Below are 17,677 nucleotides of genomic sequence, written 5' to 3' on the forward strand. Positions count from 1 at the left end.
TTATAAGTGCTTTATGTATATAACATCAATTTTCAGAACAGAAATATAGGATAGGATATATTATCTCCATTTTACCAATTAGGAAGCTGAGACCAAAAGAGGAGAAGTAAATTGCTTAAGGTTACTTTATTATGAATTAGCAAGTGTAGAGCTGGGATTCCAACTAAGTCTGCCTAACCTTAGAGATACTAATTGCAAATAAGAATGTATCTTTGAGAACAAAATGAAGTCATCAAATGAGGTGAGATAGAGCAAAGACACATGACAGCTATAGTGCAGGGAAAATAAAAGAGGGCAGATAGGTGACACTTGCTGTCTTTATGTGCATGTTACCAAAACCAACATGGTCAAAAGATTCACCTTGTTTCATTCGTGATGAATACACACATGTGATAATCATACACTCAGATTAGATAAAAATAAGATGCTGATTTCCCTGTAGGTCCTATCTGAGTTAGCAAAATAGCTAACTCGGATGTATAACTTGATGTCATACCTACATAAGTTCATTTGAGAAAGTAAATTTGTAATGCACATTATTTATGAACAACCTCCTTATGGATGTTTTATGATGCTGAGTTTTTCAGAGGAATGAAATTCTTTACATAGTATACTCAGTTCCTAGACTTTTGTGGGTGGGGGGTGTAAAGTAAATATTGGAAATTTCAGAATATCTCAGGGAACTTGAGAAGTTGCTGGGAACTAATGACCAGCTGAAGCCTAAGTATAGGGCACTGTTTCTCAGGTGTGGCTTGTTTCCCATCTGCAGCAAACACATGGGGATGTTTATTACAAATGTAGATTAATTGGCTCTACCTTGTATCCACTGAGTCTGCTGGGCTAGACCTGTGGATTTGAATTTTAAACAAGAATCTTCCCACTCCCGCCCACTCCAGCGTTCTTGCCTGGAGAATCCCAGGGACGGGGGAGCCTGGTAGGTGCCGTCTCTGGGGTCGCACAGAGTCGGACACAAATGAAGCGACTTAGCAGCAGCAGCAGCAGCTTCCCACTCCCCAGTGATTTTGTGTGTGCCAAAGTTTGAGAACTGCTGATACACAAAGTATTCAAACTCACTGATTTTAAGGGACAAATATTGGCAGTGGCAGGAAACTCAGCAAACACACAATACAAAAGTCCCACGTTTGTGTTTTCCTTTCTTCCCCAGGCCTTTCCTTCCATTTTATCAGCAGATGCCATTCAGTGTTGTTTTTGCATCAACCAGGTAAGTAACCATTATTTTAAAACTTTTTTCCAGTTTATTTTTTTATTATTTGCTTCCATATTTGTTTCTAGAAGATAGTTCTCTGAATCATTATTTTTAAAGAATGGATCATAAACCATTAGAACATTTTCTAGTGGTCATTAGCAGCATTTTAAAAAACAGAATAGAAAATAACCAAAAGCATCAGATGTATTGAGGGTAGTTGTGTTTTTGCTTATAAGTTTTGATTTAAATAGATAAATGTTCGTAGGTATATAATGGTTATGGTATGTAGTGTATTTTTGATTATGAGTTATGGTAAAAATGAAAGTTGAAAGTGCTCTAAATGTTCTCTTTTGCTTCTCTGAAATGTACTTATTTGACAACAGTTCTTCAACGTTTGATCAAGAAAACCAGTGAAAATATTTTTTAATAGTAGAATTTATAATTTAATCATCTGATGGACACAAGGCAGTGTGCTATATACAAAGATATATACACCATGGTGTCTGTCCCACAAAGGAATGTGAACCAAGGTGAAAAGAAAGGAAAGGACAAGAGCTGAATCTGGGATTATTGTGCAGTTCCCTGGTCTTTTGTTTCAGGGCAAGATAGCAAGTTTGGTAAAGTGTCCCATTAAAAAACTAATTTTTGCTATACTCTTTTCCATATCAATATAACTTAATGTTCCTATAAGAGAAGAAAATCCAAGGTATTCATGAAATGAATGAGAAGATAAATGTTTTTTAAAGCCTAAGATTTCTGAATAGAAATAGGTCTGGACTTTCAAACATACTTTTAAAAGGTATGGTTACTCTTAATGATACAGCATCTTATATAAATAGGATATATGTTATCAAAGGTCTGTAATCCATGCCAATTATGATTCCAGTTTCTCCTCAAATTTTTTAAGACTATGTATGGATTTCTTTGGCTCTTATATGGGTGTAGGGAAGATGCTTTACTTATTGTAGCAATATTTTTGGGGATCAGTCTCCTAAAGCAAAGGAAATAAAACCGAAAATAAATAGAATGTAATAAACTTAAAAGCTTTTGCACAGTAAGGGAAACTGTTGACAGTGTGAAAAGATAGCCCACTGAATGGGAGAAAATATTGGCAAATGATATGACCCATAAAAGGTTAATATCCAAAATATATAAACAGCTCATACAACATAAAAAAATCCCAAACAACCCGATTAAAAAATGTGCAGAAGACCTGAATAGACATTTCTCCAAAGAGGACATGCAGATGGCCAATAGGCACATGAAAAGATGTTCAACATTGCTAATCCATCAAAACCATAAGGAGATGTTATTTCATACCTGTCAGAATGGCTGTCTTCAAAAAGAACATGAATAACAAATGTTGGCAAGGATGTGGGGAAAAGGGAATCTTTATCTGCTGTTGGTGGGAATGTAAACTGGTGCAGTCACTGTGGAAAATAGTATGGCGGTTTCTCAAAAAACTGAAAATAGAATAACCATATAATCCAACAATTCCACTCCTGGGTATATGTCTGAAAAAAAATACCCACTATTTTGAAAAGATACATGCACCCCAATGTTCACAGCAGCATTATTCACCATTGCCAAAATTTGGAAGCAACTCATGTGTCCATCAACAAATGAATGGATAAAGAAGATGTGGTTTATATATGCAATGGGCTATTAGCCATAAAAAAGAATGAAATTTTTCCACTTGGAACAACATGGATGATTTAGAAAATATGCTAAGTGAAGTTAGCAAAAGACAAATGCTGTATGATATTACTTTATTTGTGGAGTCTAAAAAATACAACAAACTAGTGAATGTAACAAAAAAGAAATAGACTCACAGATTTAGGGTACAAACTGGTGGTTAGCAGTGGGGAAAGGGAAAAAGGGAAGAACAATACAGGAATAGGGGGTTAAGAGATACAAACTATAATATATATTATATAAAATAAGCTACAAGGATATAGTGTACAACCCAGGAAATATAGCCAATATTTTATAACTATAAATGGAATATAACATTTAAAAATTGTGAAATACCGTATTGTATTTGTTGTTGTTCTGTTGCTAAGTTGTGTCCAACTCTTTGTAACGCCATGGGCTACAGCACGCCAGGCTTCACTGTCCTTTCACTATTTCCTTGTGTTTGCTCAGACTCATGTCCATTGAGTCAGTGATGCCATCCAACCATCTCATCCTCTGTCACCCACTTCTCCTCCTGCCCTCAATCTGTAAGTTCTTGGTTCACGTGCTGATGAAGCCTAGCTTGAAGGATTTTGAGCATAATCTTGCTAGCATGTGAAATGAGTGCAATTGTACGATAATTTGAACACTCTTTGGCATTGCTCTTCTCTTAGGGATTGGAATGGAAACTGACCTTTTCCAGTCCTGTGGCCCCTGCTGAGTTTTCCAAATTTACCAGCGTATTGAGTGAAGCACTGTTAAAGCACTACTAAAGCATCATCTTTTAGGATTTGAAGTAACTCAGCTAGAATTTCATCACCTCCACTAGCTTTATTTTTAGTGATGCTTTGTAAGGTCCACTTGACTTCACACTCCAGAATGTCTGGCTCTAAGTGAGTGACCACACCATTGTGGTTATCCAGGTCAAAGACCTTTTTTGTACAGTTCTTCTGTGTATTCTTGCCACCTCTTCTTAATGTCTTATGCTTCTGTTAGCTCCTTGCCATTTCTGTCTTTTATTGTGCCCATCTTTGCATGAAATGGTCCCTTGGTATCTCCATCTTGAAGAGATCTCTCGTCTTTCTCTTTCTGTTGTCTGCCTCTGTTTCTTTTCATTGTTCATTTAAGAAGGCTTTCTTTTTTCTCCTTACTATTCTCTGGAACTTTGCATTCAGTTGGGTATATCTTTCCCTTTCTCCTTTGCCTTTCGCTTCTCTTTTCCCAGTTATCTGTATGGCCTCTTCAGACAATCACTTTGACTTCTTGCATTTCTTTTTCTTGGGGATAGTTCTGGTCACCACCTTCTATAAACAATGTGCCGAACCTCCATCCATACTTCCCAGGCACTCTTGTCCACCAGATCTAATCCCTTAAATCTATTTGTCACCTCCACTGTATAATCATAAGGGATTTGATTTAGGGCATACCTGAATGGCCTAGTGGTTTTCCCTGCTTTCTTCAATTTGAGCCTGAATTTTGCAGTAAGGAGCTGATGATCTGAGTCACAGTCAACTCCAGATTTTGTTTTTGCTGACTGTTTAGAGCTTCTCCTTCTTTGGCTGCAAATAATATAATCAGTCTGATTTCGGTATTGATCGTCTGGTGATGGCCATGTGTAGAGTCATTTCTTGTGTTGTTGAAAGAGGATGTTTGCTATGACCAGCGTGTTCTTTTGGCAAAGCTCTGTTAGCCTTTGTCCTACTTCATTTTGTATTCCAAGGCCAAACTTGCCTTTTACTCTAGGTATCTCTTGGCTTCCTATTTTTGCATTCCAGTCCTTGTGATGAAAAGGACATCTTTTTTTGGTGTTCTGGAAGGACTTGTAGGTCTTCATAAAAATGTTCAACTTCATCTTCTTCAGCATTAGTGGTTGGGGCGTAGACTTGGATTACTGTACTGCTGAACGGTTTGCTTTAGAAATGAACTGAGATCATCCTGTAATTTTTGAGATTGCCCCCAAGTACTGCATTTTGGATTCTTTTGTTGACTCTGAGCTACTCCATTCCTTCTAAGGGATTCTTGCCCACCTATAACATGTTATACATCAACTATACTTCAGTAAAAATGTTAAAAAAAGAAAATAAATGGATAGAGGAAAATATAGCTTGCTAACACTAAAAGAAAGCAATAGTAGCTATAATAATTTAAGACAGAGCAGACTTCAAGGAATATTATCAGGGATAAAGAGAGGCATTATGTAATGAAAAAGAGGTCAGTTCTCCAAGAAGACATAATAATCCTTAATGTATATATACCTAATGACAGAGTGTCAGACTGCGTGTGACAAAAACTAATAGAATTACAAGAAGTAAATGAATTCACTGTCACAGTGGGGGGCTTCAATACCCTCATGTACAAAGCGGATACATCTAACAGGCAGAAAGTCAGTAAGGCCCTAGCATACCATTTATCAGCCGGATATAATTGCTATCTATAGACTACTTGAAACAAAACAAAACAAAATGCAGTACTTGGATGCAATCTCAAAAATGACAGGATGATCTCTGTTCATTTCCAAGGCAAACCATTCAATATCACAGTACTCCAAGTCTATGCCCCAACCTGTAATGCTGAAGAAGCTGAAGTTGAACGGTTCTGTGAAGACCTACAAGACCTTTTAGAACTAACACCCAAAAAAGATGTCCTTTTCATTATAGGGGACTGGAATGCAAAAGTAGGAAGTCAAGAAACACCTGGAGTAACAGGCAAATTTGGCCTTGGAATACAGAATGAAGCAGGGCAAAGACTAATAGAGTTTTGCCAAGAAAATACACTGGTCATAGCAAACACCCTCTTCCAACAACACAAGAGAAGACTCTACACATGGACATCACCAGATGGTCAACACCGAAATCAGACTGATTATATTCTTTACAGCCAAAGATGGAGAAGCTCTATACAGTCAGCAAAAACAAGACCAGGAGCTGACTGTGGCTCAGATCATGAACTCCTTATTGCCAAATTCAGACTTAAATTGAAGAAAGTAGGGAAAACCACTAGACCATTCAGGTATGACCTAAATCAAATCCCTTATGATTATACAATGGAAATGAGAAATAGATTTAAGGGCCTAGATCTGATAGATAGAGTGCCTGATGAACTATGGACGGAGGTTCATGACATTGTGCAGGAGACAGGGATCAAGACCATCCCCGTGGAAAAGAAATGCAAAAAAGCAAAATGGCTGTCTGAGGAGGTCTTACAATACCTGTGAAAAGAAGAGAGGTGAAAAGCAAAGAAGAAAAGGAAAGATATAAGCATCTGAATGCAGAGTTCCAAAGAATAGCAACGAGAGATAAGAAAGCCTTCCTTAGTGATCAATGCAAAGAAATAGAGGAAGACAACAGAATGGGAAAGACTAGAGGTCTCTGTAAGAAAATTAGAGATACCAAGGGAACATTTCATGCAAAGATGGGCTCGATAAAGGACAGAAATGGTATGGACCTAACCGAAGCAGAAGATATTAAGAAGAGGTGGCAAGAATACACAGAAGAACTGTACAAAAAAGATCTTCACGACCAAGACAATCACGATGATGTGATCACTCACCTAGAGCCAGACATCCTGGAAAGTGAAGTCAAGTGGGCCTTAGGAAGCATCATTATGAACAAAGCTAGTGGAGGTGATGGAATTCCAGTTGAGCTATTTCAAATCCTGAAAGATGATGCTGTGAAAGTGCTGCACTCAATATGCCAGCAAATTTGGAAAACTCAGCAGTGGGCACAGGACTGGAAAAGGTCAGTTTTCATTCCAATCCCTAAGAAAGGCAATGCCAAAGAATGTTCAAACTACCCCACAATTGCACTCATCTCACACGCTAGTAAAGTCATGCTCAAAATTCTCCAAGCCAGGCTTCAGCAAGATGTGAACCGTGAACTTCCTGATGTTCAAGCTGGTTTTAGAAAAGGCAGAGGAACCAGAGATCAAATTGCCAACATCTGTTGTATCATAGAAAAAGCAAGAGAGTTCCAGAAGAACATCTATTTCTGCTTTATTGACTATGCCAAAGCCTTTGACTGTGTGGATCACAATAAACTGTGGAAAATTCTGAAGGAGATGGGAATACCAGAGCACCTGACCTGCCTCCTGAGAAACCTGTGTGTAGGTCAGGAAGCAACAGTTAGAACTGGACATGGAACAACAGACTGGTTCCAAATAGGAAAAGGAGTATGTCAAGGCTGTATATTGTCACTGTACTTATTTAACTTCTATGCAGAGTACATCATGAGAAACACTGGACTGGAAGAAGCACAAGCTGGAATCAAGATTGCCAGGAGAAATATCAATAACCTCAGATATGCAGATGATACCACCCTTATGGCAGAAAGTGAAGAGGAACTAAAATGCCTCTTGATGAAAGTGAAAATGGAGAGTGAAAAAGTTGGCTTAAAGCTCATCATTCAGAAAACAAAGATCATGGCATCCGGTCCCATCACTTCATGGGAAATAGATGGGGAAACAGTGGAAACAGTGTCAGACTTTATTTTTTGGGCTCCAAAATCACTGCAGATGGTGATTGCGGCCATGAAATTAAAAGACGCTTACTCCTTGGAAGAAAAGTTATGACCAACCTAGACAGCATATTCAAAAGCAGAGACATTACTTTGCCAACAAAGGTCTGTCTAGTCAAGGTTATAGTTTTTCCAGTGGTCATGTATGGATGTGAGAGTTGGACTGTGAAGAAAGCTGAGCGCCGAAGAATTGATGCTTTTGAACTGTGGTGTTGGAGAAGACTCTTGACAGTCCCTTGGACTGCAAGGAGATCCAACCAGTCCATTCTGAAGGAGATCAGCCCTGGGATTTCTTTGGAAAGAATGATGCTAAAGCTGAAACTCCAGTACTTTGGCCACCTCATGCGAAGAGTTGACTCATTGGAAAAGACTCTGATGCTGGGAGGGATTGGGGGCAGGAGGAGAAGGGGACGACAGAGGATGAGATGGCTGGATGGCATCACTGACTCGATGCACATGAGTTTGAGTGAACTCCGGGAGTTGGTGTTGGACAGGGAAGCCTGGCATGCTGCGATTCATGGGGTCGCAAAGAGTCGGACAAGACTGAGCGACTGAACTGAACTGGTAGACTACTTATTCAACAACAATAGAGTATACATTCTTCTGAAGCTCACACAGAACATTCACCAAGATAAACCACATTCTGGACCATTAAACATACTTTAATAAATGTAAAAACACAGAAGTTATACAATGTCTTCTCTCAGATCATAGTGGTATTAAACTAGAAATTAAAAACAGAGAGATAACTGAAAACCCCCAAATATATGGATATTAAACAATACATTTCTAAATAGCATGGTTAAAGCAGACGTTTCAAGAGAAATTTTTAAATATTTTAAACTTATGAAAATGACAATGTAAATTATGAAAACTTGTGGAATGAAATGAAAGCAGTGCTTAGTGGGAAATTTATAGCATTGAATGCATGTATTAGAAAAAAAGAGATCTAAATCAATCATATAAGCTTCCACTTTGAGAAACTAGAAAAAGAAGAGCAAATTACATCCAAAGCAAGCAGAAGAAAAGAAATAATAAGAAATCAATGGACTTGACCAAGGAAATTGATAGAAAAAGTAAATGAAACCACAGAGTTCTTTGAAAAGCTCACAAAAACTGGTAAGTCTCTAGGCAGACTAAGAGAAAAAGAAAGGGGACACAAATTACTAACATCAGAAATGAAAAAGGATCACTACAGATCCTATGGCATTAAAAAGATAATAAAGGAATATTGTGATTAACTATTTGCCTACAATAGAGTTGATAATGTAGATGAAAAGGGCTAATTACTTGAAATACAACTTGCCAGAACTCAGAAGAAATAGGAGATCTGAATAGGCCTTTATCTATTAAACTTCTTTGAAGTGATAATTAATAGCTTTCTAAAACATAAAGCACCAGGCCTGGATGGGGTCTGCTGGTGATTCTACCAAACATTCAAGGAAGAAATTATACCATTCTCTACAATCTCTTTCAGGTAGTAGAAGCTCACTCATTCTGTAAGGGCAGCATTACCCTAATACCAAAATCAGACAAAGACATTAAGAAAGAAAGAAAGATAGTGCTAAGTCATGTACCTCTCTTGAGATCCCATGAAGTGTAGCCTGCCAGGCTCCTCTGTCCATGGGCTTCTCCAGGCAAGAATACTGGAGTGAGTTGCCATAAAGAAAACTACAAACCAACATCCCTCATAAATGTAGGCATGGAAATCCTCAACAAAGTATTAGCAAATCAAATCCAACAATGTATAATAAGAGTTATACACCACATTTTAAAATCAGTTAATGTAATGGGTCATGTCAACAGATTGAAAAAGAAAGATCACATGATCATATTAATAGAGGCAGAAAAACTATTTGACAGTACCTGATACCCTTCATGACAAAAAAACTCCCAGTTAACTAGAATTAGAGAGGAACATTTTCAACCTTATGAAGAATGTGTACCAAAAACCTACCTCATACTTAATGGTGAAAAACTCAGTTTTTCCACTACAGTCAGGAAAAAGGCAAGGATGTCTCCTCTCACCACTCCCTTTCAGCATCATACTGGAAATAAGACAAGAAAAATAAAAGATACACAGATTGGAAAGGAAGCAATAAAACTCCCTCCCCCGAGGCATTTTATTTGTATGTATTAGATCCCTAGAAAAAGAATCCAAGGATTTTCCCTGCTGTGTGTTTTCATCTTGCTTCTTCATGGTCCATTGATGCCAGTTGAGGTTGTCAGTACAACGAAACCAAACTGCTGGGATGGGAGCAGGTTATTCTGCCATTTTTCTAGATTTTTGAGTTGCGCATCAAATCTGGGGCTGATCACTCCACACTTACGGACGTGGCGTTTGCCTCTCTTTTCGGCAATGTTGATACTCTTGAGAGCGTCAGCCAGGACACTCATGTGCACCATTCTGGCGGCATGGAAAGATGGTGGAAAGAGCAGCGATAAAACTTTTAGCAGGTGGCATGTTCGTCTTTGTAGAAAATCAGAATGAATTGGCTTAAAAAAAATAAGTGGGGTTAATAAGTGAATAAGTGATTATAGCAAGGTTGTAGGATACAAGGTTAGTATACAAAAGTCAGCTCTTTTCCTATATACCTGTATAGAACAAGTGGAATTTGAAATATAAAACACAATGCCATTTACATTAGCATCAACAAATGAAATACTTAAGTATAAATTTAATAAAATACAAGATCTATTTAAGGAAAACTATAACACTTCAGTGGAAGAAATCAAAGAAGAACTATAAATAAGTGGAGAAATATTCCATGGTTGTCGATGGGAAGATTCAGTGGTGTCAGTATGTCAGGTCTCGGAGGAGGCAATGGCACCCCACTCCAGTTCTCTTGCCTGGAAAATCCCATGAACGGAGGAACCTGGTGGGCTGCAGTCCATGGGGTCGCGAAGAGTAGGACACGACTGAGCGACTTCACTTTCACTTTTCACTTTCATGCATTGGAGAAGGAAAGGGCAACCCACTCCAGTGTTCTTGCCTGGAGAATCCCAGGGACGGGGGAGCCTGGTGGGCTGCCGTCTCTGGGGTCGCACAGAGTCAGACACGACTGAGATGACTTAGCAGCAGCAGCAGCAGCATGTCAGGTCTTCCCAATTTGAAGTACAGAGTCCAGGTAGTCTCAACCAAAATTCCTGCAAGTTATTTTGTGGATATTGACAAAGTGATTCTAAAGCTTACCTGATCGCAGCCATTCTGACTGGTGTGAAATGGTACCTCATAGTGGTTTTGATTTGCATTTCTCTGATAATGAGTGATGTTGAGCATCTTTTCATGTGTTTGTTAGCCATCTGTATGTCTTCTTTGGAGAAATGTCTATTTAGTTCTTTGGCCCATTTTTTGATTGGGTCATTTATTTTTCTGGAGTTGAGCTGTAGGAGTTGCTTGTATAATTTTGAGATTAGTTGTTTGTCAGTTGCTTCATTTGCTATTATTTTCTCCCATTCTGAAGGCTGTCTTTTCACCTTGCTAATAGTTTTCTTTGATGTGCAGAAGCTTTTAAGGTTAATTAGGTCCCATTTGTTTATTTTTGCTTTTATTTCCAATATTCTGGGAGGTGGGTCATGGAAAAACATAAATACAGTATACTAACGCATATATATGGAATTTAGAAAGATGGTAACAATAACCCGGTGTACGAGACAGCAAAAGAGACACTGATGTATAGAACAGTCTTATGGACTCTGTGGGAGAGGGAGAGGGTGGGAAGATTTGGGAGAGTGACATTGAAACACGTAGAATATCATGTAAGAAACGAGTTGCCAGTCCAGGTTTGATGCGCGATACTGGATGCTTGGGGCTGGTGCACTGGGACGACCCAGAGGGATGGTATGGGGAGGGAGGAGGGAGGAGGGTTCAGGATGGGGAACACATGTATGCCTGTGGCGGATTCATTTTGATATTTGGCAAAACTAATACAATTATGTCAAGTTTAAAAATAAAATAAAATTAAAAAAAAATAAATAAAAATAATAGATGCCAAGCATAAAAAAAAATAAAATAAAGCTTACCTGAATAAGCAAAAAACCTGAGAATAAGCAGCACAGTATTAGAGAAGGACAGAGTTGGAGGACTGACACAACCTGACTTCAAGCTATTATAATCAAGAAAGTGTGCTGTTGGCCTTCCCTGGTAGCTCAGTGGTAAAGCATCCACCTGCCAGTACAGGAGACATGGGTTCAATCCCTGATTCTGGGAAAATCTCACATGCCACGGAGCAACTAAACTCGTGTACCAAAACTATTGAGTCTGTGATCTAGAACCTGGGAGCCACAGCTACTGAAGCCCTTGGGCCCTAGAGCCCATGCTCCTCAACAAGAGAAGCCACTGCGAGGGAAGTCTGTGCACAGCGACTAGAGAGTAGCCCCTGCTTGCCACAACTAGAGAAAAGCCCACCTAGCAACAAAGATCCTGCACAGCCAAAAATAAATAAATAAATTTTTTTTAAAAAACTGATGTTATGGAAAGAATAGACAGATGAAATAGAGAGCCCAGAGATAGACCCACATGCTTATCATCAGCTAATCTTTGACAGAAGAGGAGATGGTTAGATAGCATCACTGACTCAATGAACATGAATTTAAGCAAAGTCCAGGAGGTAGTGGAGGACAAGGAAGCCTGGTGTGCTGCAGGCCATGGGGTCACAAAGAGTTGGACACAACTTAGTGACTGAATAACAATCTTTGGCAAAAAGAGCAAAGGCAATACAATGGAGCAAAGACAGTCTTTTTAACAAGTGATGTTGGAACAACTGGACATCTACATGCAAAAAAAAAAAAAGAATTTAGACACAACTCTTACACCCTTCACAAAATTAACTTAAAATGGATCACAGACCTCAGTGTAGAATACAAAAAGATAAAACTCTTAGATTACGTAGGAAAAACCTAGATGGTCTTGGGAATGGTGATGACTTTTTAGATATAACATCAAAATCACGATCCATTAAAGAAATAATGGGTAATCTGGACTTCATTAAAAAAAGGTCAAAGACCTTAACAGACACCTCACCAAAGAAGATATACAAATGGCAAATAAGTGGAAATGCAAATTAAAACAATATACCACCATACAACTGTTAGAATGGCCAGAATCTGGAACACTAACACCACCAAATATTGAGCAACAGGAATTTTCATTTTTGATGGAAGTGCAAAATGCTATAGTCACTTCAGAAGACAGGTTTTCAGTTTCTTACAAGACTATGCATACTCTATACAATATGGTATTATCTTCTGTTCTGAATGCTGCACTTCATGGAAATGAGACATCTGTAAATGACTATGTGGATTGAACTTTAATCCCTATGCACTCAAGACACATTTATTGAATGAGTGAAAAATACTAATACTATTATTACTCATCTGTAGAAATGTTAGTGATTCTCACCTGAATCATGAATGTTAATGTATTGACACACCAAAATAAAATTTGTCTAAGACTCTTAAAGAAAAGACTATACACATACTCTTAATGTATGATTCGGCAGTCCTACTCCTTGGTATTTACCTGAAGGGGTTGAAAACTCATGTCTACACAAAAGCCTTTGCTAGCTCTGTGAAGCTCCTCTTGTGTGTAGGTTTTTTAACATGTATTTATTATTCATTCTTAGTTGAGTGGGTCTTTGTTGCTGTGCTTGCTTTTCTCTAGTTGCAGAGAGCGGGGGCTCTTCTTTGTTGCACTGCAAGGGCTCCTCATTGTGGTGGCTTCTCTTGTTGCACGGGCTCTAGGGCCCACGGGCTTCAGTTGCAGCGTGTGGGTTCAGTGGTTGTGGTCCCTGAGCTCTAGAGCAAGGCTTAGTAGTTGTGGTGCAGGGCTTAGATGCTCCATGGCATGTGGGATCTTCCTGGACCAGGGATCAAACCTGTGTCTCCTGCACTGGCAGGTAGATTCTTTACCACTGGACCACCAGGGAAGCCCTGCATGTAGTTTTGTTGGGACCAGAAGGGGAAATTTTAAAAGACTGTGGGTGTGGCAGACAGTGCCTGCTTTGATGGTGGCTGGTATTAGAGGAGGGAGGGTCTAGATGGAGAGTATGGAGCAGTAGGAGCTGCTGAAAGGATACCATCCTTAAACAGACTAACTGAGGCCAAGGCAGGACCAGGCAGAGCTCAAGCCAAGTAGGGAGCAGATGTGGGGTCTTTCTGGTGTTGGGTCCTGATTGAGGTTGGGCAGAGCTGGGAAAGAAGATTTTTTGCTTGCTCTTATTCACATTTTACTCTCCCTTGAAACCAACTGAAATGGAGAGAAGAATAGGTTGGAGAAAAATATCAAGTTAATTAGGAAAGGAACTGTGCTGTTAAGTTACACAGGACTTTTGTCCAAGTAGCATTCCTCCTTTGCATCCTCTCCTCAGACCCACGGGGAAGGGTCCCAAGTCAGCAGAAAGCTTTGGCAGAGGGATTCCTCAGGCTTTGCCATAATCTTAGCACGTTTAAGCAGATGGGTCAAATGTGAAACTAATTTGGAAAGCAATAATTTATTCTCTTGATCCAAGCTGATGGTTTTATAATAATATTCACATGACCTGGGATAATTTAAAGGTAATTTGAAGTTATTTCCTCAAGTAGAATCTTTATAGTAGAATACTTTCTGCTGAAAACATAAGAAACTATATATACTTATATTGTCTACTTATGTTGGAAATTAATAGCAACTGCTGAAAAAAATGATTTCAGTACCTGTTAGATTTCAGCATTAAAATCTGTTTAAAGTACTGTTCCATCACAGGTTGAACTGCCAAATAGACACTTCTTTCTGATTGGCTTGAAATGCATTTTTATTTGAGCTAAGATGTACATGCTATGCTCATGTATAAGTACCTCCCATTGCCTTTGACTATTTTTCTTAATGGAAATCTTTTTTTTCCATTATATTTATTTATGTCATTTAATCAATTCTTCTACCAACTAGAAAAAAGATTTATTTTAAATGGAAGTGGTATATATACATATATATATATTTCTTATTTTATAAGTAGTTTATGTACAGGTTAAAAAAAGTTAGAAAATTCAAAAGACTATAAACATGAAAAACTTCTCTCTATAATCATACTATCCAGAAATAATTGCTTTTATTATTGTATATCCGTTTAGGAATTTTTATGTGCCCAGTAGCACAGTCTATAAAAACATAAAAGTGTACTCCTATTGTACATACTGCTTTATAGTGTTCTTTTTTCTACTTTACATTAGATTGTAGACATTTTTGTTCATTCATATAGATTACATTGTTACTTTTAATAGCTGGATAAAAATTATGGCTGTACCATTTTTTAAACAGTTTTTCTACTGATGGTCATTATTTAAGTTTGTGGTTTTTTTTAGAGTCACATGAGTAGATTGGGAAAGATTTCCATGAAGTGTTGTTTAATCAAAAAAGCAAGATGCAAAACTGTACTTATAATATGATTTCATGTTAGTCAAACAGTAAAATAAACTGTATTTTGTGTCAGTTGTAGAAAATAAGTGTGCAAAAAATAAGGAGGATGTAATTCAAGGATACATCTGGGGTATATGTCCTAGATGGGCTTCCCAGGGGGCGCTAGTGGTAAAGAACCCGCTAGCGATTGCAGGAGACTTAAGAGACGCAGGTTCAATCCCAGGGTTGGGAAGATCCTAGATACCAGGTATATAGAAAGGGTACTGCTATGGGTGGAAAAAGAAGAAAAAGGGATTGAGGGATGCAAACTCAAAAGTAAAAAAAAAACACCACTATGTGCTACTATACTTTTTGTTAAATTATGGATAAGGGTAGGCACATGTTTAAGTGAATTTATAAGTTTTCCTGTGCTTAAAAATAAAATGAAAAAAAAAAGGTGAATATAATGGATCCAAGGTTGATGCCTAATGACCCCAGATATAACCACTTTTGAAAATAAAATCAGCCATTAAGAAGTTTTTTACTCTTGTAAATGAGACTTTATAACATGTTTGCATGTATCTTTGCACACTCATTGACTTATTCCCCATAATAAATTCCTAGGAGCACCATTGCTTGGGCAAAAGGGTGTTTTAAGGGTTTGATATATATTTAGTCACTTGTTAGTTAGGTTTACCTGTTTGTATTTTCATCAGCAGTTTATGAGAATGCCTGTTTCTTCACAAGTTCACTGATGCTAAGAACTTTCAATCTTTTAAATCATTGCTTATGTGCTTCCCTGTGGCTCAGAGGTTAAAGTGTCTGCCTCCAATGCAGGAGACCGGGGTTCGATCCCTGGGTCGGGAAGATCCCCTGGAGGAGGAAATGGTAACCCACTCCAGTATTCTTGCCTGGAGAATACCATGGTCAGAGAAGCCTGGTAGACTACAGTCCACGGGGTCGCAAAGAGTTGGACACCACTGAGCAACTTCACTTTCACTTTTACTTTATGTGATATAATTAAAGAGCATCTTGCTGTTTTAATTTAATTTTCTTTGGTTATGTTATGTTTATTATCTTTTCATATGATTGTTAGAAGTTTTATTTTTTGTTTTCTGACTGTCCTTTACTCATTTTTCTGTGGCTATTTAACTGTCTTATTGATTCACAAGGGCATTTTACATAGAAAGACTTAACTCTTAATCATATATGTTGCAAAACCTATTGATAGGTATTAAGTGATTATATCAGGTTTCAATTTTTAAAATAATTTTCCTTTTTAGGGCAGATCCATATACTTTTCCTCCTCCTTCAACTAAGTACCTGCCCATTCCTTCGAAGTACACGGTGGGCACTCAGACTGATTATCGGGATGCTGAAGTTCAAACAGACCCGTATTCTCCAGAATATGTAGTATGTCAGGATTCCATCCCTGAGCTCCTGACCCTGGCTACTCTCACTTGGGGTGAGTTGGAAATTCTTTTGAATATTTGCAGATGACAGTCCTGATGACCACGCATGCTATCGAGTTCTTGGAAATGACACACACAGAGACAACTATGGTTTAAAGCATTGCTATTTAAAGTGTCTTGCTCAGTAGAGCTACTTCATAGACTCATACACGTTCTGATAGATTTGTTCAAAAAGAGATACGCCATTATCGTTGTAAGACACTTCTTGTCCTTTTTCCCTGAAGCTGAAGTTACATTTAGACTTAATTTTGTGGTTCCTTTGCTGAGGACTCACCTCCCTCTTCTGTTTCTCTCAGTGAATCAGCTCCTTTCCACTGAGAAATTTATATTCTTTCTTTACACATAAATTTTTTTTGAGTATATAATACTGAATGCATATTCCAACATGTAATATGCATGACATATGCATATTCCAACAAGAAATAATATTATCTTATAATATGCATCATGCATATTGTAAATATAGCAATAATATGCATTTTGCATTTTCCAACAAGTAATAATATCCTCTTACTTTGCTAAAATATCTTGGGATTTAACAAGGCTCTCTTATATACTTTATTTGATAATTTAGATGATTTCTTTTGATATTATATCTGAAATGCTCAGAAATTCACTCTCAGAGTATAGAAATTCACTCTGGTCTAGGCCTTTATAATGTGAAACTATAAATATTAATAAGAGAAGGGGCCTTTAGAAATTGTTAGAAATTACCTTATTAAACTCATTTGATGGTGCCTAGGAGAAGGAAATGGTAACCCACTCCAGTATTCTTGCCTGGAGAATCCCAGGGACAGAGGAGCCTAGTGGGCTGCTGTCTATGGGATCGCACAGAGTCGGACACGACTGAAGTGACCTAGCAGCAGCAGCAGCAGGAAGCTGAGAACCAGAGAGACTGATTCCTTGAAGATCATGGAAATACTTAGTACATTGTAATTTTTATTAAAATGAGGTTACTTTTGTTTCCCCAATGTAATGAATTGTGATCAAATCTGTGTTAGTAGCAACAAGGATGGTCATGTCTGAGTTCTAGTTCTGATTCTTGTTTCTTGGCTCACTTCTTGGATCCAGATTAAGCATTCTTTACACCCACAGTTTAAAGCAGAGACTCTACCTTAAGTCTAGATGACAGACTCAGAGTATGCTGAAATCTTTCCCTCTCCTTTGCACACACAGAAAACATAATTATGAAAATTAATAACCACACTTAAAATCAAGGAAGAAAATCAATCGTTTAGCAGTGAAGACTTCTTCCTAAAAGGGAATCTGTGATGATGAGCAGGGACTCTGAATGGTGAGGAGCCAGACCTGATTAAACTAAAGGAGGGAGAAGCTTCTCTCCTGCCCACAGGTAGAACTGAAGCTCAGTGCCTGCCAGTCTCAGCCAGGGACTCCTACCTGCGGCCTTGAGCTTCACCTCTTGGTGTGGGAAGGGCTTAGC

At 38.2% G+C, this 17,677-nt stretch overlaps 1 protein-coding gene across 5 annotated transcripts in view; it reads left to right on the top strand.

Moving 5' to 3' along the window:
• The window catches only part of CFAP91 (cilia and flagella associated protein 91), a 96,613-nt gene that overhangs the window by 15,738 nt on the left and 63,198 nt on the right, over positions 1 to 17,677 (top strand). For 4 of the 5 annotated variants that reach the window (XM_061399102.1, XM_061399260.1, XM_061399185.1 and 1 more), the window contains 2 exons: positions 1,166 to 1,222; positions 16,048 to 16,229. In XM_061399102.1, the coding sequence (XP_061255086.1) occupies positions 1,166 to 1,222; positions 16,048 to 16,229 (239 nt within the window). Of the gene's footprint in view, positions 1 to 1,165; positions 1,223 to 3,555; positions 3,775 to 16,047; positions 16,230 to 17,677 lie in introns of those variants that run through there. The other variant, XM_061399391.1, reaches the window with a different exon arrangement.

This window comes from Bos javanicus, chromosome 1 (genome assembly GCF_032452875.1).
Source record: "Bos javanicus breed banteng chromosome 1, ARS-OSU_banteng_1.0, whole genome shotgun sequence".
NCBI classification, from domain to species: domain Eukaryota; kingdom Metazoa; phylum Chordata; class Mammalia; order Artiodactyla; family Bovidae; genus Bos; species Bos javanicus.